The sequence below is a fragment of the Balaenoptera ricei genome, chromosome 4, assembly GCF_028023285.1.
Source record: "Balaenoptera ricei isolate mBalRic1 chromosome 4, mBalRic1.hap2, whole genome shotgun sequence".
NCBI classification, from domain to species: domain Eukaryota; kingdom Metazoa; phylum Chordata; class Mammalia; order Artiodactyla; family Balaenopteridae; genus Balaenoptera; species Balaenoptera ricei.
In genome coordinates this window covers 93,986,804-94,010,564 of record NC_082642.1, presented here as the reverse complement: position 1 = coordinate 94,010,564, position 23,761 = coordinate 93,986,804, and the positions used below count along the sequence as shown (strand labels likewise).

General features: G+C 38.7%; 2 protein-coding genes across 7 annotated transcripts in view; one reads left to right on the top strand and one right to left on the bottom strand.

Annotated features, from left to right (window-relative positions):
- IQCB1 (IQ motif containing B1) overlaps positions 1-18,108 on the bottom strand; it is a 47,906-nt gene extending 29,798 nt beyond the window's left edge. For 3 of the 5 annotated variants that reach the window (XM_059921010.1, XM_059921014.1, XM_059921015.1), the window contains exons 1-5: positions 18,018-18,108; positions 17,399-17,481; positions 13,004-13,115; positions 12,608-12,770; positions 10,611-10,740 (exon numbers count right to left, since the gene is read on the bottom strand). In XM_059921010.1, the coding sequence (XP_059776993.1) occupies positions 10,611-10,740; positions 12,608-12,770; positions 13,004-13,103 (393 nt within the window). In that variant the 5' untranslated portion in view covers positions 13,104-13,115; positions 17,399-17,481; positions 18,018-18,108. The other 2 variants (XM_059921011.1, XM_059921012.1) reach the window with 2 other exon arrangements.
- Positions 18,109-18,217: 109 nt separating this feature from the next.
- The window catches only part of EAF2 (ELL associated factor 2), a 56,466-nt gene continuing 50,922 nt past the window's right edge, over positions 18,218-23,761 (top strand). For both annotated transcript variants that reach the window (XM_059921007.1, XM_059921008.1), the window contains exon 1: positions 18,218-18,396. In XM_059921007.1, coding sequence (XP_059776990.1) covers positions 18,288-18,396 — 109 coding nt within the window. In that variant the 5' untranslated portion in view covers positions 18,218-18,287. The remainder of the gene's footprint in view (positions 18,397-23,761) is intronic.

Here is a 23,761-nt window from a genome sequence, read left to right as displayed (position 1 = left end):
AACAAGTGTGGGGACCTTCAAGATGGTGGAGGAGTAAGACGTGGAGATCACCTTCCTCCCCACAAATACATCAAAAATACATCTACATGTGGAACAATGACTACAGAACACCTACTGAATGCTGGCAGAAGACCTCAGACTTCCCAAAAGGCAAGAAAATCCCCACGTACCTGGGTAGTGCAAAATAAACAAGAAAAACCACAGACAAAAGAATAGGGATGGGACCTGCACCTCTGGGAGGGAGCTCTGAAGGAGGAAAAGTTTCCACACACTAGGAAGCCCCTTCACTGTCGGTGACAGGGGGTGACCAGGGGGGAAGCTTCGGAGCCACGGAGGAGAGTGCAGCAACAGGGGTGCAGAGGGCACAGCGGAGAGATTCTCGCACAGAGGATCGGTGCCGACCAGCGCTCACCAGCCTGAGAGGCTTGTCTGCTCACCCACCGAGGCGGGTGGGGGCTGCGAGCTAAGGCTCAGGCTTTGGAGGTCAGATGCCAGGGAGAGGACTGGGGTTGGCTGCATGAAGTCTGCCTGAAGGGGGCTAGTGCACCACAGCTAGCAGGGAGGGAGTCCGGGAAAGAATCTGAACCTGCCTAAGAGGCAAGAGACCATTCTTTTGGGGTGCGCAAGTAGAGTGGATTCCTGCTCCATGTGCCCAGAGACAGCAGAGCACTGCCTAAGCGAGCTCCAGAGATGGGCATGAGCCACGACTGTCAGCTTGGACCCCAGAGATGGGCATGGACCGCTAACGCTGCCGCCGCTGCCACCAAGAATCCTATATGCAAGCTCAGGTCACTATCCACACCTTCCCTGGGAGGCTGTGTAGCATGCCACTGCCAGGGTCCCATGATCCAGGGACAACTTCCCTGGGAGAACACAAGGCACACCTCAGGCTGTTGCAATGTCACACTGGCCTCTCCCTCCACAGGCTTGCCCCGCATGCCAAATATGACTACTGTACCCCTCCCTCTCCCTGGCCTGAGTGAGCAAGAAAGCCCTAATCAGCTGCTGCTTTAACCCCCTCCTGTCTGGGTGGCGAACAGATGCTTAAGGGGGGCCTACACGCAGAGGCGGGGCCAAAACCAAAGCTGAACCCCAGGAGCTGTACGAACAAAGAAGAGAAAGGGAAATTTCTCTGTGCAGCCTCAGAAGCAGTGGATTAAATCCCCACAATCAACTTGATAAACCCTGCATGTTTGGAATACAGGAATAGACAACGAATGTTCCCAAAATTGAGGTGGTGGACTTTGGAGCAACTGTAGACGTGGGGTTTGCTTTCTGCGTCTGATTTGTTTTTTGGGTTTAGGTTTATCTTAGTTTGGTTTTTAGTGCTTGTTATCATTGGTGGATTTATTAGTTTGGTTACTCTCTTCCTTTTTATTTTATTTTTATTTAAAAAATTTTTTTTCCTTTTTTCTCTTTTTGTGAGTGTGTGTGTATATGTTTCTTTCTGTGATTATTGTCGGTATAGGTTTGCTTTTACCATTTGTCCTAGGGTTCTGTCTGTTCGTTTTTGTTGTTGTTGTTGTTTGGTTTTGTTTGTTTTCTTTTTATCAGTGTGTGTGTGTATGTTTCTTTGTGTGATTTTGTCTGTATAGTTTTGCTTTTACCATTTGGTTTGGGGTTCTATCTGTTCATTTTTTTTCTGTTGTTTTTTTCCTTCCTTTTCTTCTGAGCCATGTGGCTGGCAGGGTGGCAGGGTCTTGGTGCTCTGGCCAGGTGTTAGGCCTGATACTCCGAGGTGGGAGAGCCAAGTCCAGGACACTGGACCACCAGAGACCTCCAGGCTCCACGTAATATCAATCAGCAAGAGCTCTCCCAGAGATCTCCATCTCAACACTAAGACCCAGCTCCATCCAACAGCCAGCAAGCTCCAGTGCTGGACGCCCCATGCCAAACAACTAGCAAGACAGGAACACAACCCCACTCGACAGCAGAGAGGCTGCCTAAAGTCATAATAAGTTCACAGACACCCCAAAAAACACCACCAGACACGGCCCTGCCCACCAGAAGGACAAGATCCAGCCTTACCCAGCAGAACACAGGCACCAGTCCCCTCCACCAGGAAGCCTACCCAAGCCACTGAACGAACATCACCCACTGGGGGCAGACACCAAAAATAACGGGAACTATGAACCTACAGCCTGTGAAAAGGAGACCTCAAACACCGTAAGTTAAACAAAATGAGAAGACAAAGAAATATGCAGCAGATGAAGGAGCAAGGTAAAAACCCACGAGACCAAAGAAATGAAGAGGAAATAGGCAGCCTACCTGAAAAAGAATTCAGAGTAACGATAGTAAAGATGATCCAAAATCTCAGAAATAGAATGGAGAAAACAGAAGAAACGTTCAACAAGGACCTAGAAGAACTAAAGAGCAAACAAACAATGATGAACAACACAATAAATTAAATTTAAAATACTCTAGAAGGAATCAATAACAGAATAACTGAGGCAGAAGAACGGATAAGTGACCTGGAAGATACAATAGTGGAAATAACTGCCACAGAGCAGAATAAAGAAAAAAGAATGAAAAGAACTCAGGACAGTCTCAGAGAACTCTGGGACAACATTAAACACACCAACATTCGAATTATAGGGGTCCCAGAAGAAGAAGAGAAAAAGAAAGGGTCTGAGAAAACATTTGAAGAGATTATAGTTGAAAACTTCCATAACATGGGAAAGGAAAGAGTCAATCAAGTCCAGGAAGCACAGAGAGTCCCATACAGGATAAGTCAAAGGAGAAACATGCCAAGACACATATTAATCAAACTACCAAAAATTAAATACAAAGAAAAAATATTAAAAGCAGCAAGGGAAAAGCAACAAACAACATAGAAGGGAATCCCCATAAGGTTAACAGCTGATCTTTTAGCAAAAACTCTGCAAGCCAGAAGGGAAAGGCAAGACATATTTAAAGTGATAAGGAAAAACCTACAACCAAGATTACTCTACCCAGCAAGGATCTCATTCAGATTCGACGGAGCAATTAAAAACTTTGCAGAAAAGCAAAAGTTAAGAGAATTCAGCACCACCAAACCAGCTTTACAACAAATGCTAAAGGAATTTCTCTAGGCAGGAAACACAAGAGAAGGAAAAGACCTACAAAAAACACACGCAAAACAATTAAGAAAATGGTAATAGGAACATACATGTCAATAATTACCCTAAAAGTAAATGGATTAAATGCTCCAACCAAAAGACACAGACCGGCTGAATGGATACAAAAACAAAACCCATATATATTCTGCCTACAAGAGACCCACTTCAGACCTAGGGACACATACAGACTGAAAGTGAGGGGATGGAAAAAGGTATTCCATGCAAATGGAAATCAAAAGAAAGCTGGAATAGCAATATTCATATCAGACAAAATAGACTTTAAAATAAAGACTATTACAAGAGACAAAGAAGGACACTACATAACGATCAAGGGATCAATCCAAGAAAAAGATATAACAATTGTAAATATTTATGCACCCAACATAGGAGCACCTCAATACATAAGACAAATGCTAACAGCCATAAAAGGGGAAATCAACAGTAACGCAATCATAGTAGGGGACTTTAACACCCCACTTTCACCAATGGACAGATCATCCAAAATGAAAATAAATAAGGAAACACAAGCTTTAAATGACACATCAAACCAGATGGACTTAATTGACATTTATAGGACATTCCATCCAAAAACAACAGAATACACTTTCTTCTCAAGTGCACATGGAACATTCTCCAGGACAGATCATACCTCGGGTCACAAATCAAGACTCAGTAAATTTAAGAAAATTGAAATCATATCAAGTATCTTTTCCGACCACAATGCTATGAGACTAGATATCAATTACAGTAAAAAAAAAATTGTAAAATATACAAACACATAGAGGCTAAACAATATGCTACTAAATAACCAAGAGATCACTGAAGAAATCAAAGAGGAAATCAAAAAAATACCTAGAAACAAATGACAATGAAAACATGATGTCCCAGAAACATTTTCTGGGGGAGGGGCAAGACGGCGGAAGAGTAAGACGCGGAGATCACCTTCCTTCCCACAGATACAGTAGAAATACATCTACACGTGGAACTGCTCCTACAGAACACCCACTGAATGCTGGCAGAAGACGTCAGACCTCCCAAAAGTCTGAGCCGTGTGGATGAAAGGCTCTTGGTGCTCCAGCCAGGCATCAGGGCTGTCCCTCTGAGGTGGGAGAGCCAACTTCAGGACACTGGTCCACAAGAGACCTCCCAGCTCTATGTAATACCAAACGGTGAAAATCTCTCAGAGATCTCCATCTCAACATCAAGACCCAGCTTCACTCAACGACCAGCAAGCTACAGTACTGGACACCCTATGCCAAACAACTAGCAAGACAGGAACACAGCCCCATCCATTAGCAGAGAGGCTGCCTAAAATCATAATAAGGCCACAGACACCCCAAAACACACCACCAGACGTGGACGTGCCCACCAGAAAGACAAGATCCAACCTCATCCACCAGAACACAGGCACTAGTCCCCTCCACCAGGAAGCCTACACAACCCACTCAACCAACCTTACCCACTGGGGACAGATACCAAAAACAACGGGAACTACGAACCTGCAGCCTGTGAAAAGGAGACCCCAAACACAGTAAGATAAGCAAAATGAGAAGACAAAAAACCACACAGCAGGTGAAGGAGCAGGGTCAAAACACACCAGACCTAACAAATGAAGAGGAAATAGGCAGTCTACCTGAAAAAGAATTCAGAATAATGATAGTAAAGATGATCCAAAATCTTGGAAATAGAATAGACAAAATGCAAGAAACATTTAACAAGGATGTAGAAGAACTAAAGAGGAACCAAGCAACGATGAAAAGCACAATAAATGAAATTAAAAATACTCTAGACGGGATCAATAGCAGAATAACTGAGGCAGAAGAACGGATAAGTGACCTGGAAGATAAAATAGTGGAAATAACTACTACAGAGCAGGATAAAGAAAAAAGAATGAAAAGAACTGAGGACAGTCTCAGAGACCTCTGGGACAACATTAAACGCACCAACATTCGAATTATAGGGGTCCCAGAAGAAGAAGAGAAAAAGAAAGGGACTGAGAAAATATTTGAAGAGATTATAGTTGAAAACGTCCCTAATATGGGAAAGGAAATAGTTAATCAAGTCCAGGAAGCACAGAGAGTCCCATACAGGATAAACCCAAGGAGAAACACGCCAAGACACATTAATCAAACTATCAAAACATGATGACCCAAAACCTATGGGATGCAGCAAAAGCAGTTCTAAGAGGGAAGTTTATAGCAATACAATCATACCTCAAGAAACAAGAAAAATCTCAAACAACCTAACCTTACACCTAAAGCAATAAGAGAAAGAAGAGCAAAAAAACCCCCAAAGTTAGCAGAAGGAAAGAAATCATAAAGATGAGAGCAGAAATAAATGAAAAAGAAATGAAGGAAACAATAGCAAAGATCAATAAAACAAAAGCTGGTTCTTTGAGAAGATAAACGAAATTGATAAACCATTAGCCAGACTCATCAAGAAAAAAACAGAGAAAACTCAAATCAAAAGAATTAGAAATAAAAAGCTAACAACTGACACTGCAGAAATACAAAGGATCATGAGAGACTACTACAAGCAACTATATGCCAATAAAATGGACAACCTGGAAGAAATGGACGAATTCTTAGAAAAGTACAACCTTCCAAGACTGAACCAGGAAGAAATAGAAAATATGAACAGACCAATCACAAGTAATGAAATTGAAACTGTGATTAAAAACCTTCCAACAAACAAAAGCTCAGGACCAGATGGCTTCACAGGTGAATTCTATCAAACTTATCCTTCTCACACTCTTCCAAAATATAGCAGAGGGAGGAACACTCCCAAACTCATTCCACGAGGCCACCATCACCCCAATACCAAAACCAGACAAAGATGTCACAAAAAAAGAAAACTAAAGACCAATATCACTGATGAACACAGATGCAAAAATCCTCAACAAAATACGAGCAAACAGAATCCAACAGCACATTAAAAGGATCATACAGCATGATCAAGTGGGGTTTATCCCAGGGATGCAAGGATTCTTCAATATATGCAAATCAATCAATGTGATACACCATATTAACAAATTGAAGGATAAAAAACATATGATAATCTCAATAGATGCAGAAAAGGCTTTCGACAAAATTCAACACCCACTTATGATAAAAACTCTCCAGAAAGTGCGCATAGAGGGAACCTACCTCAACGTAATAAAGCCCATATATGACAAATCCACAGCCAACATCATTCTCAATGGTGAAAAACTGAAACCACTTCTTCTAAGATCCGGAAAAAGACAAGGTTGCCCACTCTCACTACTATTATTCAACATAGTTTTGGAAGTTTTAGCCACAGGAATCAGAGAAGAAAAAGAAATAAAAGGAATCCAAATCAGAAAAGAAGAAGTAAAGCTGTCACTGTTTGCAGATGACATGATACTAAACATAGAGAATCCTAAAGATGCTACCAGAAAACTACTAGAGCTAATCAATGAATTCGGTAAAGTAGCAGGATACAAAATTAATGCACAGAAATCTCTTGCATTCCTATACATTAATGATGAAAAATCTGAAAGAGAAATTAAGGAAATACTCCCATTTACCATTACAACAAAAAGAATAAAATACCTAGGAATAAACCTACCTAAGGAGACAAAAGACCTGTATGCAGAAAACTATAAGACACTGATGAAAGAAATTAAAAACGATACAAACAGATGGAGAGATATACCATGTTCTTGGATTGGAAGAATCAATATTGTGAAAATGACTATACTACCAAAGCAATCTACAGATTTAATGCAGTCCCTATCAAACTACCAATGCCATTTTCCACAGAACTAGAACAAAAAATTTTACAATTTGTATGGAAACACAAAAGATCCTGAAGAGCCAAAGCAATCTTGAGAAAGGAAAAAGGAGCTGGAGGAATCAGGTTCCCTGACTTCAGACTATAGCACAAAGCTATAGTAATCAAGACAGTATGGTACTGGCACAAAAACAGAAATATAGATCAATGGAACAGGATAGAAAGCCCAGAGATAAACCCACGCACATATGGCCACCTTATCTTTGATAAAGGAGGCAAGAATATACAATGGAGAAAAGACAGCCTCTTCAATAAGTGGTGCTGGGAAAACTGGACAGCTACATGTAAAACAATGAAATTAGAACACTTCCTAACACCATACACAGAAATACACTCTAAATGGATTAAAAACTTCAATGTAAGGCCAGACACTATAAAACTCTTAGAGGAAAACATAGGCAGAACACTGTATGACATAAACCACAGCAAGATCCTTTTTGACCCACCTCCTAGAGAAATGTGAATAAAAACAAAAATAAACAAATGGGACCTAATGAAAATTAAAAGCTTTTGCACAGCAAAGGAAACCATAAACAAGTCAAAAGACAACCCTCAGAATGGGAGAAAAGATTTGCAAATGAAGCAATTGAGAAAGGATTAATCTCCAAAATTTACAAGCAGCTCATGCAGCTCAGTATCGAAAAAAGAAACAACCCAATCCAAAAATGGGTAGAAGACCTAAATAGACATTTCTCCAAAGAAGATATACAGATTGCCAACAAACACATGAAAGGATGCTCAACATCACTAATCATTAGAGAAATGCAAATCAAAACCACAATGAGGTATCACCTCACATCGGTCAGAATGGCCACCATCAAAAAATCTACAAACAATAAATGCTGGAGAGGGTGTGGAGAAAAGGGAGCCCTCTTGCACTGTTGGCGGGATTGTAAACTGATACAGCCACTATGGAGAACAGTATGGAGGTTCCTTAAAAAACTAAAACTAGAACTACCATATAACCCAGCAATCCCACTACTGGGCATATACCCTGAGAAAACCATAATTCAAAAAGAGACATGTATCACAATGTTCATTGCAGCACTATTTACAATACCCAGGACATGGACGCAACCTAAGTGTCCATCAACAGATGAATGGATAAAGAAGATGTGGCACATATATACAATGGAATGTTACTCAGCCATAAAAAGAAATGAAACTGAGAAATGAAACTTATTTGTACTGAGGTGGATGGACCTAGAGTCTGTCATACAGAGTGAAGTCAGAAAGAGAAAAATAAATACCATATGCTAACATATATATGGAATGTAAAAAAAAAATGGTTTTGATGAACCTAGGGGCAGGACAGGAATAAAGATGCAGACGTAGAGAATGGACTTGAGGACACAGGGAGGGGAAGGGTAAGCTGGGACCAAGTGAGAGAGTAGCACTGACATATATACACTACCAAATGTAAAATAGATAGCTAGTGGGAAGCAGCTGCATGGCACAGGGAGATCAGCTTGGTACTTTGTGACCACCTAGAGAGGTGGGATAGGGAAGGTGGGAGGGAGACGCAAGAGGGAGGGGATATGGGGATATATGTATACATATAGCTGATTCACTTTTTTATACAGCAGAAACAAACACAACATTGTAAAGCAATTATACTCCAATAAAGATGTTAAAAAAAACAAAAAACAAGTGCAACAGGAAGAACTGGATGGGCTCAGTGGCAGAGGCTGGGCTTTCAGGCCAAAGAGAGCTGGTCCTCCTGCCTTACCAGCCTGTCTATCACACCAGTACCTGCTCCATTGGAACCTGAGTCATGGACTCAGACAGCAACTTCCTGCCTGGATTCTGGACACTTCTGTGTCCTCCTGGTCCTGTGCACTGAATCCTGTCTCTCGTCATTTTCTTTTTATTCACCATTTTAATTTGTTCTGTGGTCAAGTGGCTCTCTTTTTTTGTAGCTGATTTACTCCCTTTGATGTATATACTAAAGAATTTTTTATCTCTATACAAATACCATGATTAAGAATAAGAAAGTATTATGAAAAGTACTGAAGGACTGTAGAAATGAAAAGAATATAAGTATTATTGCTTTTAAGTGGGGAATATTAAATAAAAGTGCTTTGAAGAAAACATAAAGCTTTCATAATGGTCTGAGCTATTCATGAGATGGAAATTCATTTTACAAAGGAGGAAGCTGAGATAGAGTGAAATCAAGTGATTTGACCAAGAACCCAGAGTTAGTTTGTGGCACAGCCAGAAAAGAAATCAAGTTCAACACAATTTCTATAGTTCATGCCGCTTTAACTGAACTGAATTATATCTAGCAAATATGCAAATATTTATTTACTGCTAGCATCCCTCAAAATGTCAATGGAGATGCTAGAAGTGGCATCTGTGACCCATATACTCTACCACTAAGTTAAATTCTCTGCCAACAATACTTCTCATATTCAAACCACTCTTTTGTCCATACTGTTGTATATCTTGCTCAATTTCACTCTTAAACTTTTTAAACTTATTTTTTTGAATTAAAAATATACCTGTCTTAGGTTTTCTATAAGAAATACCTAGAGATTTTATCTACTTTATTAGCCTGAGAGTTGTTTAAATGCAAAACTATGTCTATTCCTTATATACCCAAAGCATCTCAAATGGAACTTAACATCCTATAGTGATTTACATTATTATTTCCCTTCATAATTCACAGAAGTTGTGAATCTGCTCTATCTCTGATGTGGCAGTTGGCCCAAATGTACATATAGCCAAGAACTCTTCCAAGGTGGAATTTCAGCCTTGCGGACTTATCACTCCTTATATATTCTATATCCAAACTGATCTAATTGACATTTACAGAACATTACACACTACAACTGAGGAGTTCACATTCAGGTATACAGGGAGTCTTTGCTTTTGCATGGTACCATGTTAAATGAAATCTGTGTATGTCAAAAGCTTTACATGTCCCTGATATCCATGAGTTTCAGTTAAGACAGCACTGTGCAAAGTAAGGACTGCTTGTAATGGAACCTTCACCACTATAAAACATATGGAGTGCCATAAAACAAGTCTGAAAATACTTCAAAGGTCTGAAATGACACAGAGTATGTTATCTGACATGACAGAATTAAATTAGAAACTGATAACAATAAAACACCAACAAAACCCTCAAATATTTTGAAACTAAGCAACATACTTCTAAATGATCCATAGGTCAAAAAACAAAAAAAAAGTACATATAGCATCCAGCACAATTCACCCAAGAAATACTTGTTGGAGTGAAATGAATCCAAATGTTTAGGTTGAAATATTTTGACTAGAGAGGATCTGAAGGAGCATATAGAAAGTGCACCTTTATTCTTCTTCACCATTGGAGCTACTGAGAAAAGCCTTGGGCCTAGAGAACAATACTTTCTTCCACTACTGATTTAAGTAGAAGGTATGTTTTAGGAAAATGCTACGGAAATAAATGTCTATGGGTGATGCTCAAAACTGAGTAGTAAAACAGATCCTTCAAAAAGCATACTGTCATACAATATGCTTCAGTTCAGTCAGCACTTTAAAAATTTCAAATGTAGAGATTTTCTTTTTTTGGGTTGTAGCTTTAAAAATGTTTGAATCCATTACTCTAATTGTACTTTCAGCCAAATATTGCACACTTGAAAAAACAATGTGGAACATCGTCTCAAGAATTAACCTGTTTTGGCTACAAAACAAAAAACCCTAAATAAATACATATACCTTAGCTGCGTTGATGAAACATGTTTGCAATTGCCTCCCCAAAACCAGAAAATTTTCTGCAGCTGATGGAAGTAATTCATTGTAAAATTCCTCTGCATCTTCTCCTGGTTCTAAGCCCACACAGCAATGGCTGAAATAAGAGCACAAGTTTGTGATTAAGTTTGTGCTAATTATAAATTTTAGATGAATGCTAAAGCTTCTATAGACACAGTGTCTTAATGAGAATTTTTAGTATCTTTCTTTTGTTGCCAAGCCAATAAAGAACTTTTACAGGAAAATTAGTGTAACAACTTTCTTAACAAGTAACAAGTAAACAGTGGTGTGGATTTTGCCTGTACTTAGAGCTAGGACTTACATGTCCTAAAAACTTACTTGTCAATCCTTCAGGAAACAAAATACACTTGGCTCACAATAAAGAGAAAGAGGCAAGTTTTCAGTGAAGGGGCTACACACACTCTAAAAGCAACAGAATACCATTCAGGAGTAACATATGTGTTAACTGATACATTTTACACATCAGAGAGCTGAAAAATAGCTAGGGTAGCATTAGTCTACAAGGGACAGATTATCAATTTTTTCCAATAGATCTACTTTCCTAAAATCTGCAAAATATCTGATTGCACATTCCCTACATCAGAAGAGGAGACAGCAAAAACTCTAGTAGGAACAGTTTACAATATACATTGAAAGAGAGAAGGTCATTTAGAGAAATGGGTCCTCTGGAAACCACACATAAAGTCACCCCCTGGATATGAAATGAGTATATTCAAAAGTCTCAATGATAAGAACTATTTGTGCAGACTAATACCAAAAAAAGTCCCCAATCCAAGAATGGTCTCTATGTGTGTACTCTAATGAGTAAGTACCGATGTTAGAGGCTTGTGCAGACACTGATAAGCAAGAGTGACTACATACTGAGTACACTAAAAACTGACTAATGCTTTTTTTTTTTTTGCATATCAGTTCCTAAGGTCAATAGACTTACACTACATGTACCAGTTTCTCTTTTCCCTTTGGTTTCTAAAGTTAATTAAGAGTACTACTTTCATTGAAAATGTTAATAAATGAAATACGTTTTTTGTACATTCACAAACATGGGGATTTCTTAAGACTTGGAGTCCACTTCTGAGAGCCTAGCTCAATCAATATTTCCATGAGCTAACATATCTAACAACACAAAGACATAAGGCTCTATTTACTTAAGGAAATAATTAATCTTGAAAATTAAGGTATAAAAAAATATTGCATGTGTTAACTGTTTTTCCTAACTGTATACCTTGAATCTGGCCTTTATCTACCTATGTTTAATTATAAGCAGTTTCAAAAGCTAAGATCCAACTAGTACTGCACATTTTCAGTTACTTAATTAGGAAGTGGCTTAGACACTGAGAACACCTGATTTATTTTATTGCCTCCTATATGAAAAAAGATTTTGATCTTTTTCTCGTAATTTCTAGCATGGCAGTAGATCAGTAAATGCTACTTCTAAATTTATTGACATGATTTGGGTTACTTAATGAAATATACAGTTGAGACAGCTAAACCAATATACTGTGAAATGAAGTTTCTGTATCTCTTCTCCTGCAGTCCTTTGCTTATGCCTTTCATTTCAGCACCTATTTCATTCTGCCTTGTATGATAAATCCACATGACTGTCATCCCACGTCTACTGTAAGTTTTTCCAGTATAGAGCCAGTGCCTTAATCTCTTCATTTCTTCAATATTTTTTAGTCTTTAGTCTATTAGGTCCTTGGGATTCAGTGGTGAGCACAAGATCACCATCTTCGTAGAGCTTATGGAGTGAAATTTTTGACAGTGAAATATTCACAAATACAGTTAGGAATAATAATATATAGTATGAAGGAAAAGTACATCCATAACATACCATGGGAGGTTGCCAATGCTTGTTAGCCAGATGAAGAAAAGAAAGCAAATGTTGAAATTAAGAATCTACTACTATATCCCTCAACAACAAGCTGATTTATTGTTCATTTTACCTTAATATCTGTGTAAGCTGGGAAATTGTAGTCCAACCACCCTGGATTCGAGAACAATCTTGACTGAGGACCAAGAGGCAATACCGAATGAGATCATAACAATATATATCTTGTTTGACTTTCTTCAACTCTGAGCTTCCAAAAGGTGTGTTGTTTATTATTTCTAAGGCAAAAGGAAATAAGATACACTTATTTTTGCTCAATAAATCCAAGAGCTATCCATATTTTTATAGGTTGAATAATGACTAAAAATACATTTAAAAGGAAAAAGAAATCACTGCTTTATCACAGTGTTAAGATTTCACTGAACAAATTAAAAACAAATGCTAAAATTGTACCCATGATGGAACTTGTTTTGTTAAACAGTGTCAGCCGATCACAAAAAGATTTTCTTACCTTTTAACTTCAACAGTATAACAGGGACATTCTGCTCAGGACTTATTGCAACTTCAGCAGCTAGAGATAAGATCCTTGGGTCTGTACCCATTGCCTTCATTTCTCATACCACCTATATTTGACAGAATCAGAAAAATAAAGGTCAATAGCCTAAAACATTCACCCCCTAAATAATGTTTGAAATATAAATGACAACAGCTTTGCTTGGTTCAAGAAGTGAAGGGTAGATTTTTCTCATTTCTTCCTTATAGGGAGAAACTGGTTTTTCCAACTAGTGTACCTCTAAAAGAGCTAAAGACCCTTATACCTTACTGTAACAGCTACACTAGGTACTGTTTATTGTGCACTCTCTAAGAGTCAGAAACTGTGCTTGGTGCTTCACATTCACTCTCTCTAATCTGCACAACAATCCTAGGTCAGGAGTTAATTTTCTTTTATCATGAAAGAGAAACTGAGTGTGCAGAAATGAGCTAATACAGGCCTAAGACTGATATCTTTTTTAAAGGTCTCCTTACAAGGTTGGCCCTTGCCTGATGTCTAGGAACTTGGATTTCAGGAGGGTTTCCACCAGTTTCCTAATATGACTGGCTCACTGGGCCTAAACTGTTTGTAAAAACAATGCGGTTTATGTTGAACACCTGCTTTCCTTCCTGAAGTCTGGAATTCTGATATGTGGTAGCAGACGATGCCTACATGACCATCTCCAATAAAGACTCTGTCACTGAGTCTCTAGTGACCGTCCCTGGTAAACAACACTTCAACATGTTATTACAACTCACTGAAGGAGGAATTAAGCATGTCCTATGTGACTCCGCTGGGAGAGGACTCTTGGAAGTTTGCACCTGTTCTCCTCTGAATTTCATCTCATGTGCCTTCTCCCTTTGATGATTTTCTTTTGTATCCTTTTAGTGTAATAAATCATAGCTATGATTACGATTATATCCTGAGAACTATGAGCCCTCCTAGCAAATTACTAAACCTGGAGTTGGTCCTGGGGATTCCCAACACACAACTCAGAAATGTTATTATAAGATAACCAAAGCTTGTTTATAAATAGCATAGTGAATAAATCGATTATCTTAAAAAAAAATCCACATCCCAATTCAATTTGTTGCTAAAACTTTTCTTTAAAAAATTTAAAGAAAATTAAATTCTTTTAATTTAAGTATTCAAAGCTCAAAGATACCATTTTAAAAAAAGTATAATCTTAACTTATTTATAATTAATAAATACTAACATATATTAAGTGCTTACTATGAATTAAGCACTGTGCTAAGTGCTTTCATATGCATTATCTCATTTAATCCTCACAACAGGACTATGAGGTAAAGCCTTTAATCACCTACATTTTACAGATTAAAAAAAAGTAAAGTTTGAAGAAGTTAAGAAACTTGTCATGGTTCCACCAGCATGTGGTGGAGTCAGTATTCAAATCCAGATCAGTATGAATCCAATTTCCATTACAATGTTCATTATATTCCTTCCCACACAAAAGAGTAAAGAAACACAAAACACATTCCCAAATAACCTACTTCTCACTTTTTAAGCTATTATTCTTCATAACTGGCACCAGGGTTCACCCTTTATATTAAAGAGTTGGGAACTTCCCTGGTGGTCCAGTGGTAAAGAATCCACATTCCAATGCAGGGGATGCGGGTTTGTTTGATCCCTGGTTGGGGAACTAAGATCCCACATGCCGCGGGGCAACTAAGCCCACACACCACAACTACTGAGCCCACACGCCTCAACTAGAGAGCCCGTGTGCTGCAAACTACAGAGCCCACATGCTCTGGAGCCCACGCCACAACGAGAGAGAAAATGTGCAGGCCATGACTAGAGAGAAGCCCGCATGCCGCCACGAAGAGCTCCCGTGCTGCAACGAAAGATCCCACATGTTGCAACTAAGACTCGATGCAGCCAAAAATAAGATAAATAAATAAATAAAATAAATATTGAAAAAAAAAGAGTTGGCCATAATACAGGATCCAAAAATCATTCCTTTTTAGGTAAAATACACATCATTAAAAAACAAGTTTTCTGGAAACATTTTTAAAGAAAGCCCAGCACAACTCTTGGCACACTAACTTTCTAGGAGAGTGGATATAGTTATCTCATTCTTTCCAATGGCTGCATTATGCTATGCTTCCTTTGTAAGAGTGTATCAAAATATATTTAAACATCTCCTCTACTGGAAGTCATTCAGAGTGTATGCTAGTACAAGCAATGCTGCAATGAATATCAAAGTATATGTCTTAGGTACTCATGATAGTACTCTGTGGGATGAATTCTTCCCTTGCAGTCAGATGGTCGGGTGGCAGGACACATATTTTAAAATTTTTGATTAGATACCAAATTTTTCTCCAAAATGGGTGTTCCAATTTACACTTCCACCAACAATGTATGAGGGTGTTCATTTTACTATGCCTTCAATAGTACCTAATGTTATATTTTACATTTTTGTCAATCCGCTAGGTGAAAAATGGTATCTCCTTGTTTTAATTTTTATTTCTTTGATTATTAGGGAGGTTCAGCACGTTTCATGTTCACTGGCCATTTATTCTTTTATATATTTTCTCTTCACATACCTCACTTTTTCTATTGGCTTCTCTTATTCTTTTGTAGAAGCTTTAAGTTTTTCATACATGGATATACACCCTTTATCTTTTATATTGGCTATAAACACTTTATCCTCATCTGTCGTTTATTTTTTAAAGCTTGATTATGGTTTTACTGTAGTTTTACAATTTTTATGTAGTCAAGTATAACAATCTTCCCTCTATAACTTCTGCCTTTGGAGTCATGCTTAGAAAGGTCCTCCCTATCATAAGAGCTAAAATATAATCTCCTAATTTTTTCTACTGTTTTTATTATTTTGTTTTACTTATATCTTCATAAACATACAACTTTATTTATATCTTCAATACAAATGTAAGTTATTTTTGTGAGTGGTTTAAGATAGGAAGCTATAACAGATGAGGTTACAGACTGGTGAAAAAAGAACAAATGCACATAGCTGTCATAAATTTCTGAGATAATTTATCATGAATGGATACAAGAGAAGCAATCTGAAATGTCACTTGGGTATATTTTTAGATTCTATTTAGTTCATTAGTCTATTTCTTTCTTCCTGGGCTAGTACAACATATTTCATTTAGATATATGTTTAGAGAAAATTCACATTAGAAGGTAAGCTTCATAAGGGCAAAACTCATACCATTATTGGTGGCTGCCTTCTTACCTCTTTGGTTCACTGTTATATTCCCAGAGGCTAGACTAGCGCTTGGCATGTGGTAGGTACTTAGTATTTATATATGTTGAAACAATGAATAAATGCACAAACTTTGGGTATTCCAAAACCTCAATTTCTTGATGCTCTGCTTTTCTCCTGGTTATAAAATGGAAACCTCAGACTTCTGGTTGAAAGCCTTTTTAAAGTAAAATAGATTCACAACACTGTTCTTGCTCTCTGGCTAATATAAGAAAACATCACTAAAACATCATCACCACCACCAAACATGCGTAGGGCTCTATGATAGACCCAAGGTTCACAAAGATTTTATATAGGACAGATTTCCTGCTCACATTCTGGCTAGGAAAGAAAAGTATACACACAGACCCATATACACACATACGTAAAATAAAATAATTATGTAAAATACATTACATGCCAAACAGGTGACACAGATGATAAGAATAAAGACCACAGAGTCAGAGGACAGGGTTTCCATGAACAAGCTTTCTTACCTGTAAACAAAATAATAATTCCTACCTCCTAGAATAATTCAAGGTTTAGAAAAGAAGGCAGCCACTAAAGATGGCCCTAAAATGTTGCATGACAGTAAAGTCTCAAAAATAATAACCATTCAGAGAGCTTTTACTTTATCCCATGAATTGTTTTAAATGCTTTCTTGTACTAATTTAATCCTCTCAACAACTGTAAGGTATAAGTACTATTATTTTTTCCTCCCATTTTAATGATGAGCATCCTTAACTTTGGTTTGCACAAAGTCATATTGTATAGAGTATGAAGCTGGGGTTCAAACCCAAAGATTCTGGCTTTAGAACCCAAGTGCTTAACTACCACAGGGAACAGTCTTAGTACACCTTAAAAGAGTAGAATTTGGACAAGCAGATAGGCTGAGAGAGACACAGGCATCTACCTGCCTGGAACAATAAATTACAAACCTGGCGAAGGTAGCAGTTAAGTGAGAAAGTTTTCTGATTACGTAATTACCCTGAAAAACCACCACTGTTATGGCAACCATTTGTAAACCTTCTCTTGGAGGCTTCTCTTCTAATACAGCACTTCTCTCATCTTTACCCTTAAACTCACGAACTTTTGACAGGAAAAAAGAAGAAAAAAGACAATTATTTTTCAATTATTTATGCTATTACCCTGCTGCCAGAGCACAAGGTCTGGCCTTGATCTTTTGGGAATTCCGTCTTCGGGGCCGTGCCGTTACCGCCGCCACAGATCACTGTGAAGAAGATAAAGAAGGTAACCCAATGCAATCCAGCTGCAACTAATCCTAAATATCTGCAGTTCCAAACTTTGAAACTTTTTTACCCGCCCCACTTCCCCCCCTCCCTCTATCCCAATCCTTATACCACCAGGAACTTCCTCTGGAACATAAGGTCAAAAAACGATTGCTGAGGTAACGGCGTCGCCTCCAGTCAGGTCCACCGACCGCGTCTCTGAGGCCACGGGCGTCTCTACTCCGGATTCTAGAGCCGGCTTTCGTGCTACCAGGCCTTGGACAAGACACCAGGCCTAGTGACCAGGCTCCGCCCCTCCCCCGCCTCAGTTTCCAAACCAGATCTCCACAGAAAAGGCGTGGAAAAGGCCGATTCTCCCTTTAAGAGCTCCTACAAGACGGGTCGCTTGGTCCAGAAGCCTGCGGTCCGGGCTTCCCGGTATCCCGGGGCGCCCTCCTTCCCCAGCCGCTCCGTCAGATCGGCTACCTCCTTCCTGCCTCGCGTTGCTCCGCCAAATAACCCCGCTCCCACCGCTCACCTCAGAAATGCGGCGTGCCGGAGTCTGCGTGCGTCGCAACGTGGGAAATGGAGCCCCGCTGCAGGACCAGGAGCCTCGGGGCCAAGGGGCGGGGCGCCCCTCTCCAGGAAACCAATCAGCACGCGAGAGGCCCGGTGGGACTGCGCTCGTCGGCCGCGGGGCGGAGTCTATGGTGGCTGCGCCCGCGGTGGCCAAGCACCTCTTCTTCAGGCTGAGTTGGCAGAGGGTAGTGAGCGCCGGTGGCCGAGGCAGAGTCGGAGCCGGAGGAGAATGATGAATGGAACCGCGGGACCTTCGCATATTGACAGTCGCGAGCGGGTTCTCAAGTTAGGGGAGAGTTTTGAGAAGCAGCCGCGCTGCGCCTTCCACACTGTGCGCTGTGAGTGAGGACGACCCCCGGGGAAAGGGGGGGAGCTCTGGGTATGGGGGTGCGGAAGCACAACTCTCTCCAAGTCGTGTTCGCACAGACCCCCCCCAACCCCTTATTCTATGGGAGAATGGGGTGCCCAGCGCGACCCGCTGCCCTGTCCGGAGTGCTAGGGGGCCGGTGGAAGCAGCCTGGTCGAGCAGGTGTGGGTAATTCTGAGCAGAGAGATTTAGGTAAGACCAGCAGGTAGAAAGGGACGCTTTGTGGAGGAGGTCTACAGGGGTGACTATGGGTGGAGTCAGACGTGACTGGCGGATCATGCAGAGGTGGAAAGGAAAGTACAGTTGACGCTTGAACAACGCAGGGGTTAGGGACGTCGACCCCGCGCAGTGGAAAATCCACGGACTCCTATCTCGGCCTCAAAAACGAAGGAATCGATACATGACTCACCCAAGGTCCCGAAGCTGAAACCGTTTGGGTAGAATCAGGACTCAAACTATAGTTTTTTTGATTCCACGTATTGTAATCTCTAATGGAACACAAACTTTTCCCCACACTTCGTTAATTTAAGGATCTGTAAGATGAAAATACAGATACTCTATTTATTGGAAAAAATCCTCATGTAAGTGGACCCGTGCGGTGCAGACCCGTGCGTGTTATTCAAGGAACAGCTGTAATAAGGTGACAAATGGAAGGGGGCAAAGGGAAATGGGAAGGGAAAATGCCTTTAGGTTGGTAGGGAAACATTCTCTCCTTTCTTCACTTTTGGTGTCTGCCTGATGAAAATGCGTTTAGGTTGGTAGGAAAACATTCTCTCCTTTCTTCACTTTTGGTGTCTGACTGATGAGGGTTCTTATTTAATGTGTTCCTGGAGAAAGATTCTGGGCCATTCTAATAATCTGTATCTCTTTTGGACCCCTGATTTCATTCAGTCACTTATCAAATACTGATTATCACTGTACTGAAGGGTGTGTTATGAATTTATTAGAAAGATATTTAACCCCTGTGATTTCTCCTTTTGGTTTCCCTTTGTCCTCTGGAACTAGTTTTGATACATTTTTCTCTTCTATGTTGTTGAGGTAGAAAATGGAACTCTTTTGCTTTAATAGTTGGATGGTGTAGATTCCAGGAAGGAAAATATAGTATATTATGATTTGGTATGTAAAACATTCATGTTTTGCATAATAGCTCTCATAGAATTATAGAGTGGGAAGGAAACTTTGAGATCACTGAATCATAACCTCTTATTTTTCTGTGGCCAAACTGTAAAGTAAGTATTTTTTCACTTCCTCTTTCTAGCCCTGCCCTTCCTTAGTGTCTCATCATTCCACCCTTCTCAGTCATTCTGTCCTTAGACTGTTCAGAGATCTTTATGGTTTTTACTCTGAAGTGTGCCATGCTTCAATTAAAACTCACATTCTCCAAAAGTTTACTTAAGTTGTACACAATCTAATTACAGTAACTCACAGTAAAGTTATGAAGAACCAATAGGTTTAACTCTCCAAAGATATATTTACATTTTATGAAAGGATTTTATTAAGCAAAATTAATATCCGGTTGATAGAATAAATGGGGGCGATATTTGCAAACAGATCTTCAACACTGTCCCTTCTTTACCATACTTTGTGGTCCAAGACCTTGAAACAGCTAGTGCTGGCTGTGCAGTTTCTCTCCTTCTTCAGTCCCATTTTCCAGAAGTATGATATAGTTCTTATCTGGTTTCTCCATGCCTTTCTCTCAAATAATAACTTCCCTCTCCTTTCCTCTTCTTTCTCAGGTATACAGTAATCTTAGTATCAATTTTTTTAATGATAAGGTTTGAGATTACACGAATTTGCTCAAGAATCTATTTCCGTGTAACTTGGGTATATAGTCTCTTTTTAAGGGCATAAGCCCCAAATTAAGTGAATAAGAAATAGCCTTCGAAAAGCACTTTGCAGGTGCTCAAAGCCTTTTATTTATAAAAGTTCTCAAAATGCTGGAATCGTGTCTTCAGAATCAGAGTATCAGATGATCCTGTTACAAGAATGAAAATAAACAAAACAACAATAATAATAACCACAAGAAACCCAAATGTTTGAATACACCTTTAGTCCTGTGGAAGACATCAGAAAGGTTTTCTGCCCTTAGTTTTATTCTTGTTGAAGCAGACAGAACCTTTCTAGATTTATTAAAAGAAAACCAATCATTATCCTTGAGGATAGGTTCATTTCCCATATGATTCTCATCCTTAAGGACTCAGAGTGAGGGATGGAAACTATAGACTTTCATACAGGCAGGTGGATATGATTTATTTATTTATTTTTTTAATTGTACATTTTTCTTTCTGGAAACCAAAAATGTTTAGTATTTTTAATTATCACTACTACATATAAAGATATGTTTTTTCCTCAGGGAACTGAAGAAGAACTTTGTTTCTATTTTCAGAAAAATATACTCATGTTTAAGCTCTGTAATGAAGTAGAACAGAAATACACACAGATAATACATTAATTTCAACTTTTTATTAACTATGTAAAATAGACAATTCACTTTAAGTTGCTGAGCTCATCTTATCTATAGAATGAAGCAATAAATTCAGCCATTCTATCATTTTTTATTAAAATTATAAACTGCCCTTAAATTGACAGGTATGTGAAAAATACAATATTTTCAATATCAGTTTTACGTAATGCTTGAAGCTTTCATTCATTCACTAAATGTAAATATCTTTCTAAATCTTCTTTTTTTAACAGGTAAGGCTGTAAAGATAAATATTGAAAGTATCATGATAATTTGTAAGAATGGTTCAAATATATTTTAGCATGACATTTATTTATTTATTAAAAATTTTTTTATTGAAACATAGTTGGCATACAATATTATGTGAGTTTCAGGTTTCCTACATAATGATTTGACATTTCCATACATTATGAAATGATCAAGACAAGTCTAGTAACCATCTGTCCCCATACAAAGTTATTACAATATTATTGACCATGTTCCTTATGCTGTATATTATATCCCCATGACTTGTTTCTTATGTAACTGGAGGCTTGTACCTCTTAATCCCCTTCAGGGTGGACCTAATTTATAACAAACAAATCAATGTTACCTGGGAGAAAGTAATATTCTATCTTTATGTACTTGGGTAATTATGCCTGTTCAATACACTGAGGTTTTGGAAAAACCTGGATGTGAATTCTGACCTCTACCACCTATATATGTAATGTAACTTTAGGAATATTCTCGAAGCTTTCAGTCTCAGTTTTCTTAAATGTAAAATGGTAATTATAATATCTACATTTCAGAGTTTCAGGATTAAATAAGATAGTATAAACAACCTAGCACAGTTTCTGGTGCACGGTAGAGAAAAAATAGTAGTCACCATTATTATTGAAGGGTTATATTCATGTGTGTATGCAGAGTGCCAATAAATGTACTTAACCTAGACTTTCAAAAAGCATTTATCAGGGCTTGGCAGTAAAACCTATCAAAAACATAGTCTGGCATGTGGTAGGGAAGATGTGGGATGTTCTGTAAATGATAAACTTAATGCTTAACAGCAGATGCTTCACTGGGTAGAAGAGTTTGAGCAATAGAACCCATTAGAATTAATTTTGGATTTGAGCTAGTACTAGTTTTACAATTTATAACCAGATAAGGGAATAAAGATTGAAATTCCTAAGTTTGTAAATGGCACCATTTTTTCCTGTCATGAAATGATGAGCTCATGGACGGTGACTACAGGAAGATTGTCTGAGGCACCAAGTGGAGCCACTCCCAAAAAACTGGTTGTTAAGCTTTGGTATGAGCAAACATTAGAAAGTACACTAATGAAAAATAGGATTAAAATTATATTTACAATTAATGTTCTCTGATTAGTGTGGTATACTGGAAAGGGTATGGGTTTTGGAGTTAGTTGAATTAGTTCAGATTCCAGGAAATAAATTTATGTTACTAATTGTGGACTCTTTTGTGAAGATATTGACATTGTGTGATGCTACAGCCAAAATAGTCAGAGAAGTGATCAACAATGATAGGAAAAGTGTTGAGAATAAAGCAGGAAATGTTTTTCCACTCTTTATGTAATATAAGTAATTGTATTGTAAACCTGAAGAAAATAACATAGATGAAGGAAATCCAGAGAAAATAAATAAATGATAAAATTAGTGGTGAGGCTTCCAAACCAAGAAGAACCGAAAGAAATAAACTAGTCTGGAATCATTCCAACTTAGAAGAGAATACATTTGACATTAGAAAACATATGGAAAGCATGAACATGAGATTATTCAACAAATTCTGTAGTTCTAGAGCTATGTTTAACCCCTTGAATCTCAAAATTTGTATACTTAAAAAGAAATTTCTTGTATGAAGGAAATAAAAGACAACGCTACTTAATATAACAAGTAATAAAATGTGGAATTTATTCTAACGATAATAATTAGAAATATAAATAGGTTCAGAATAGTTTTGATGGACTTACTGGTTATAAATTCCAGCTTATTAAGCAAAGCTACAGATATTTTGAGTACATTTCTATCTGTTATTGGTATCTCGTATACTATAGGGATTTATGCATAGGCTCCAAGGGCTTGTGAATCCCTAGAAATTATATAGTATTTGATATGTATGTTCATATATGCATTTTTTAAGCATGTATTACTTTTTTAAAAATTAATTAATTAATTTTTGTATTTTTGGCTGCATTGGGTCTTTGTTGCTGCATGTGGGCTTTTCTCTAGTTGCATCGAGCTGGGGCTACTCTTTGTTGCAGTGCGTGGGCTTCTCATTGCGGTGGCTTTGCTTCCCTTGTTCTGAAGTATGGGCTCTAGGTGCACGGGCTTCAGTAGTTGTGGCACACGGGCTCAGTAGTTGTGGCTCATGGGCTCTAGAGCGCAGGCTCAGTAGTTGTGGTGCAAGGGCTTAGTTGCTCCACGGCATGTGGAATCTTCCTGGACCAGGGCTCGAACCCGTGTCCCCTGCATTGGCAGGCGGATTCTTAACCACTGCGCCACCAGGGAAGTCCCCACATATGCATTTTTATGCAGAGAGGGTCTGTAGCTGGTCTATAATTTTCATCAGATTCCGATAGGGGCTTATGACTATCCCTCATCTCCTAACACCACCCCTCCAGACACATGCATATACACAGAAGTTCGGAACTGTGGATCTAAGGCAAAGAGGCTATATAATATGGAATGGGTAGAGTGTGTGGCTTGAGTTCCTGGCTTATCTTTTACTGGCTTCATTACTTTAGAGGAGTTCACCATCAGTAAAATATGGGTGAGAATATTCAATTCAGAGAGTTGTTGTGAAGATCAAAAGTAATGATATATTATAAAGAAAAAGAATCTGTTTTTAAACACTAAAACAGAGGTTATAGATTTACCCTATC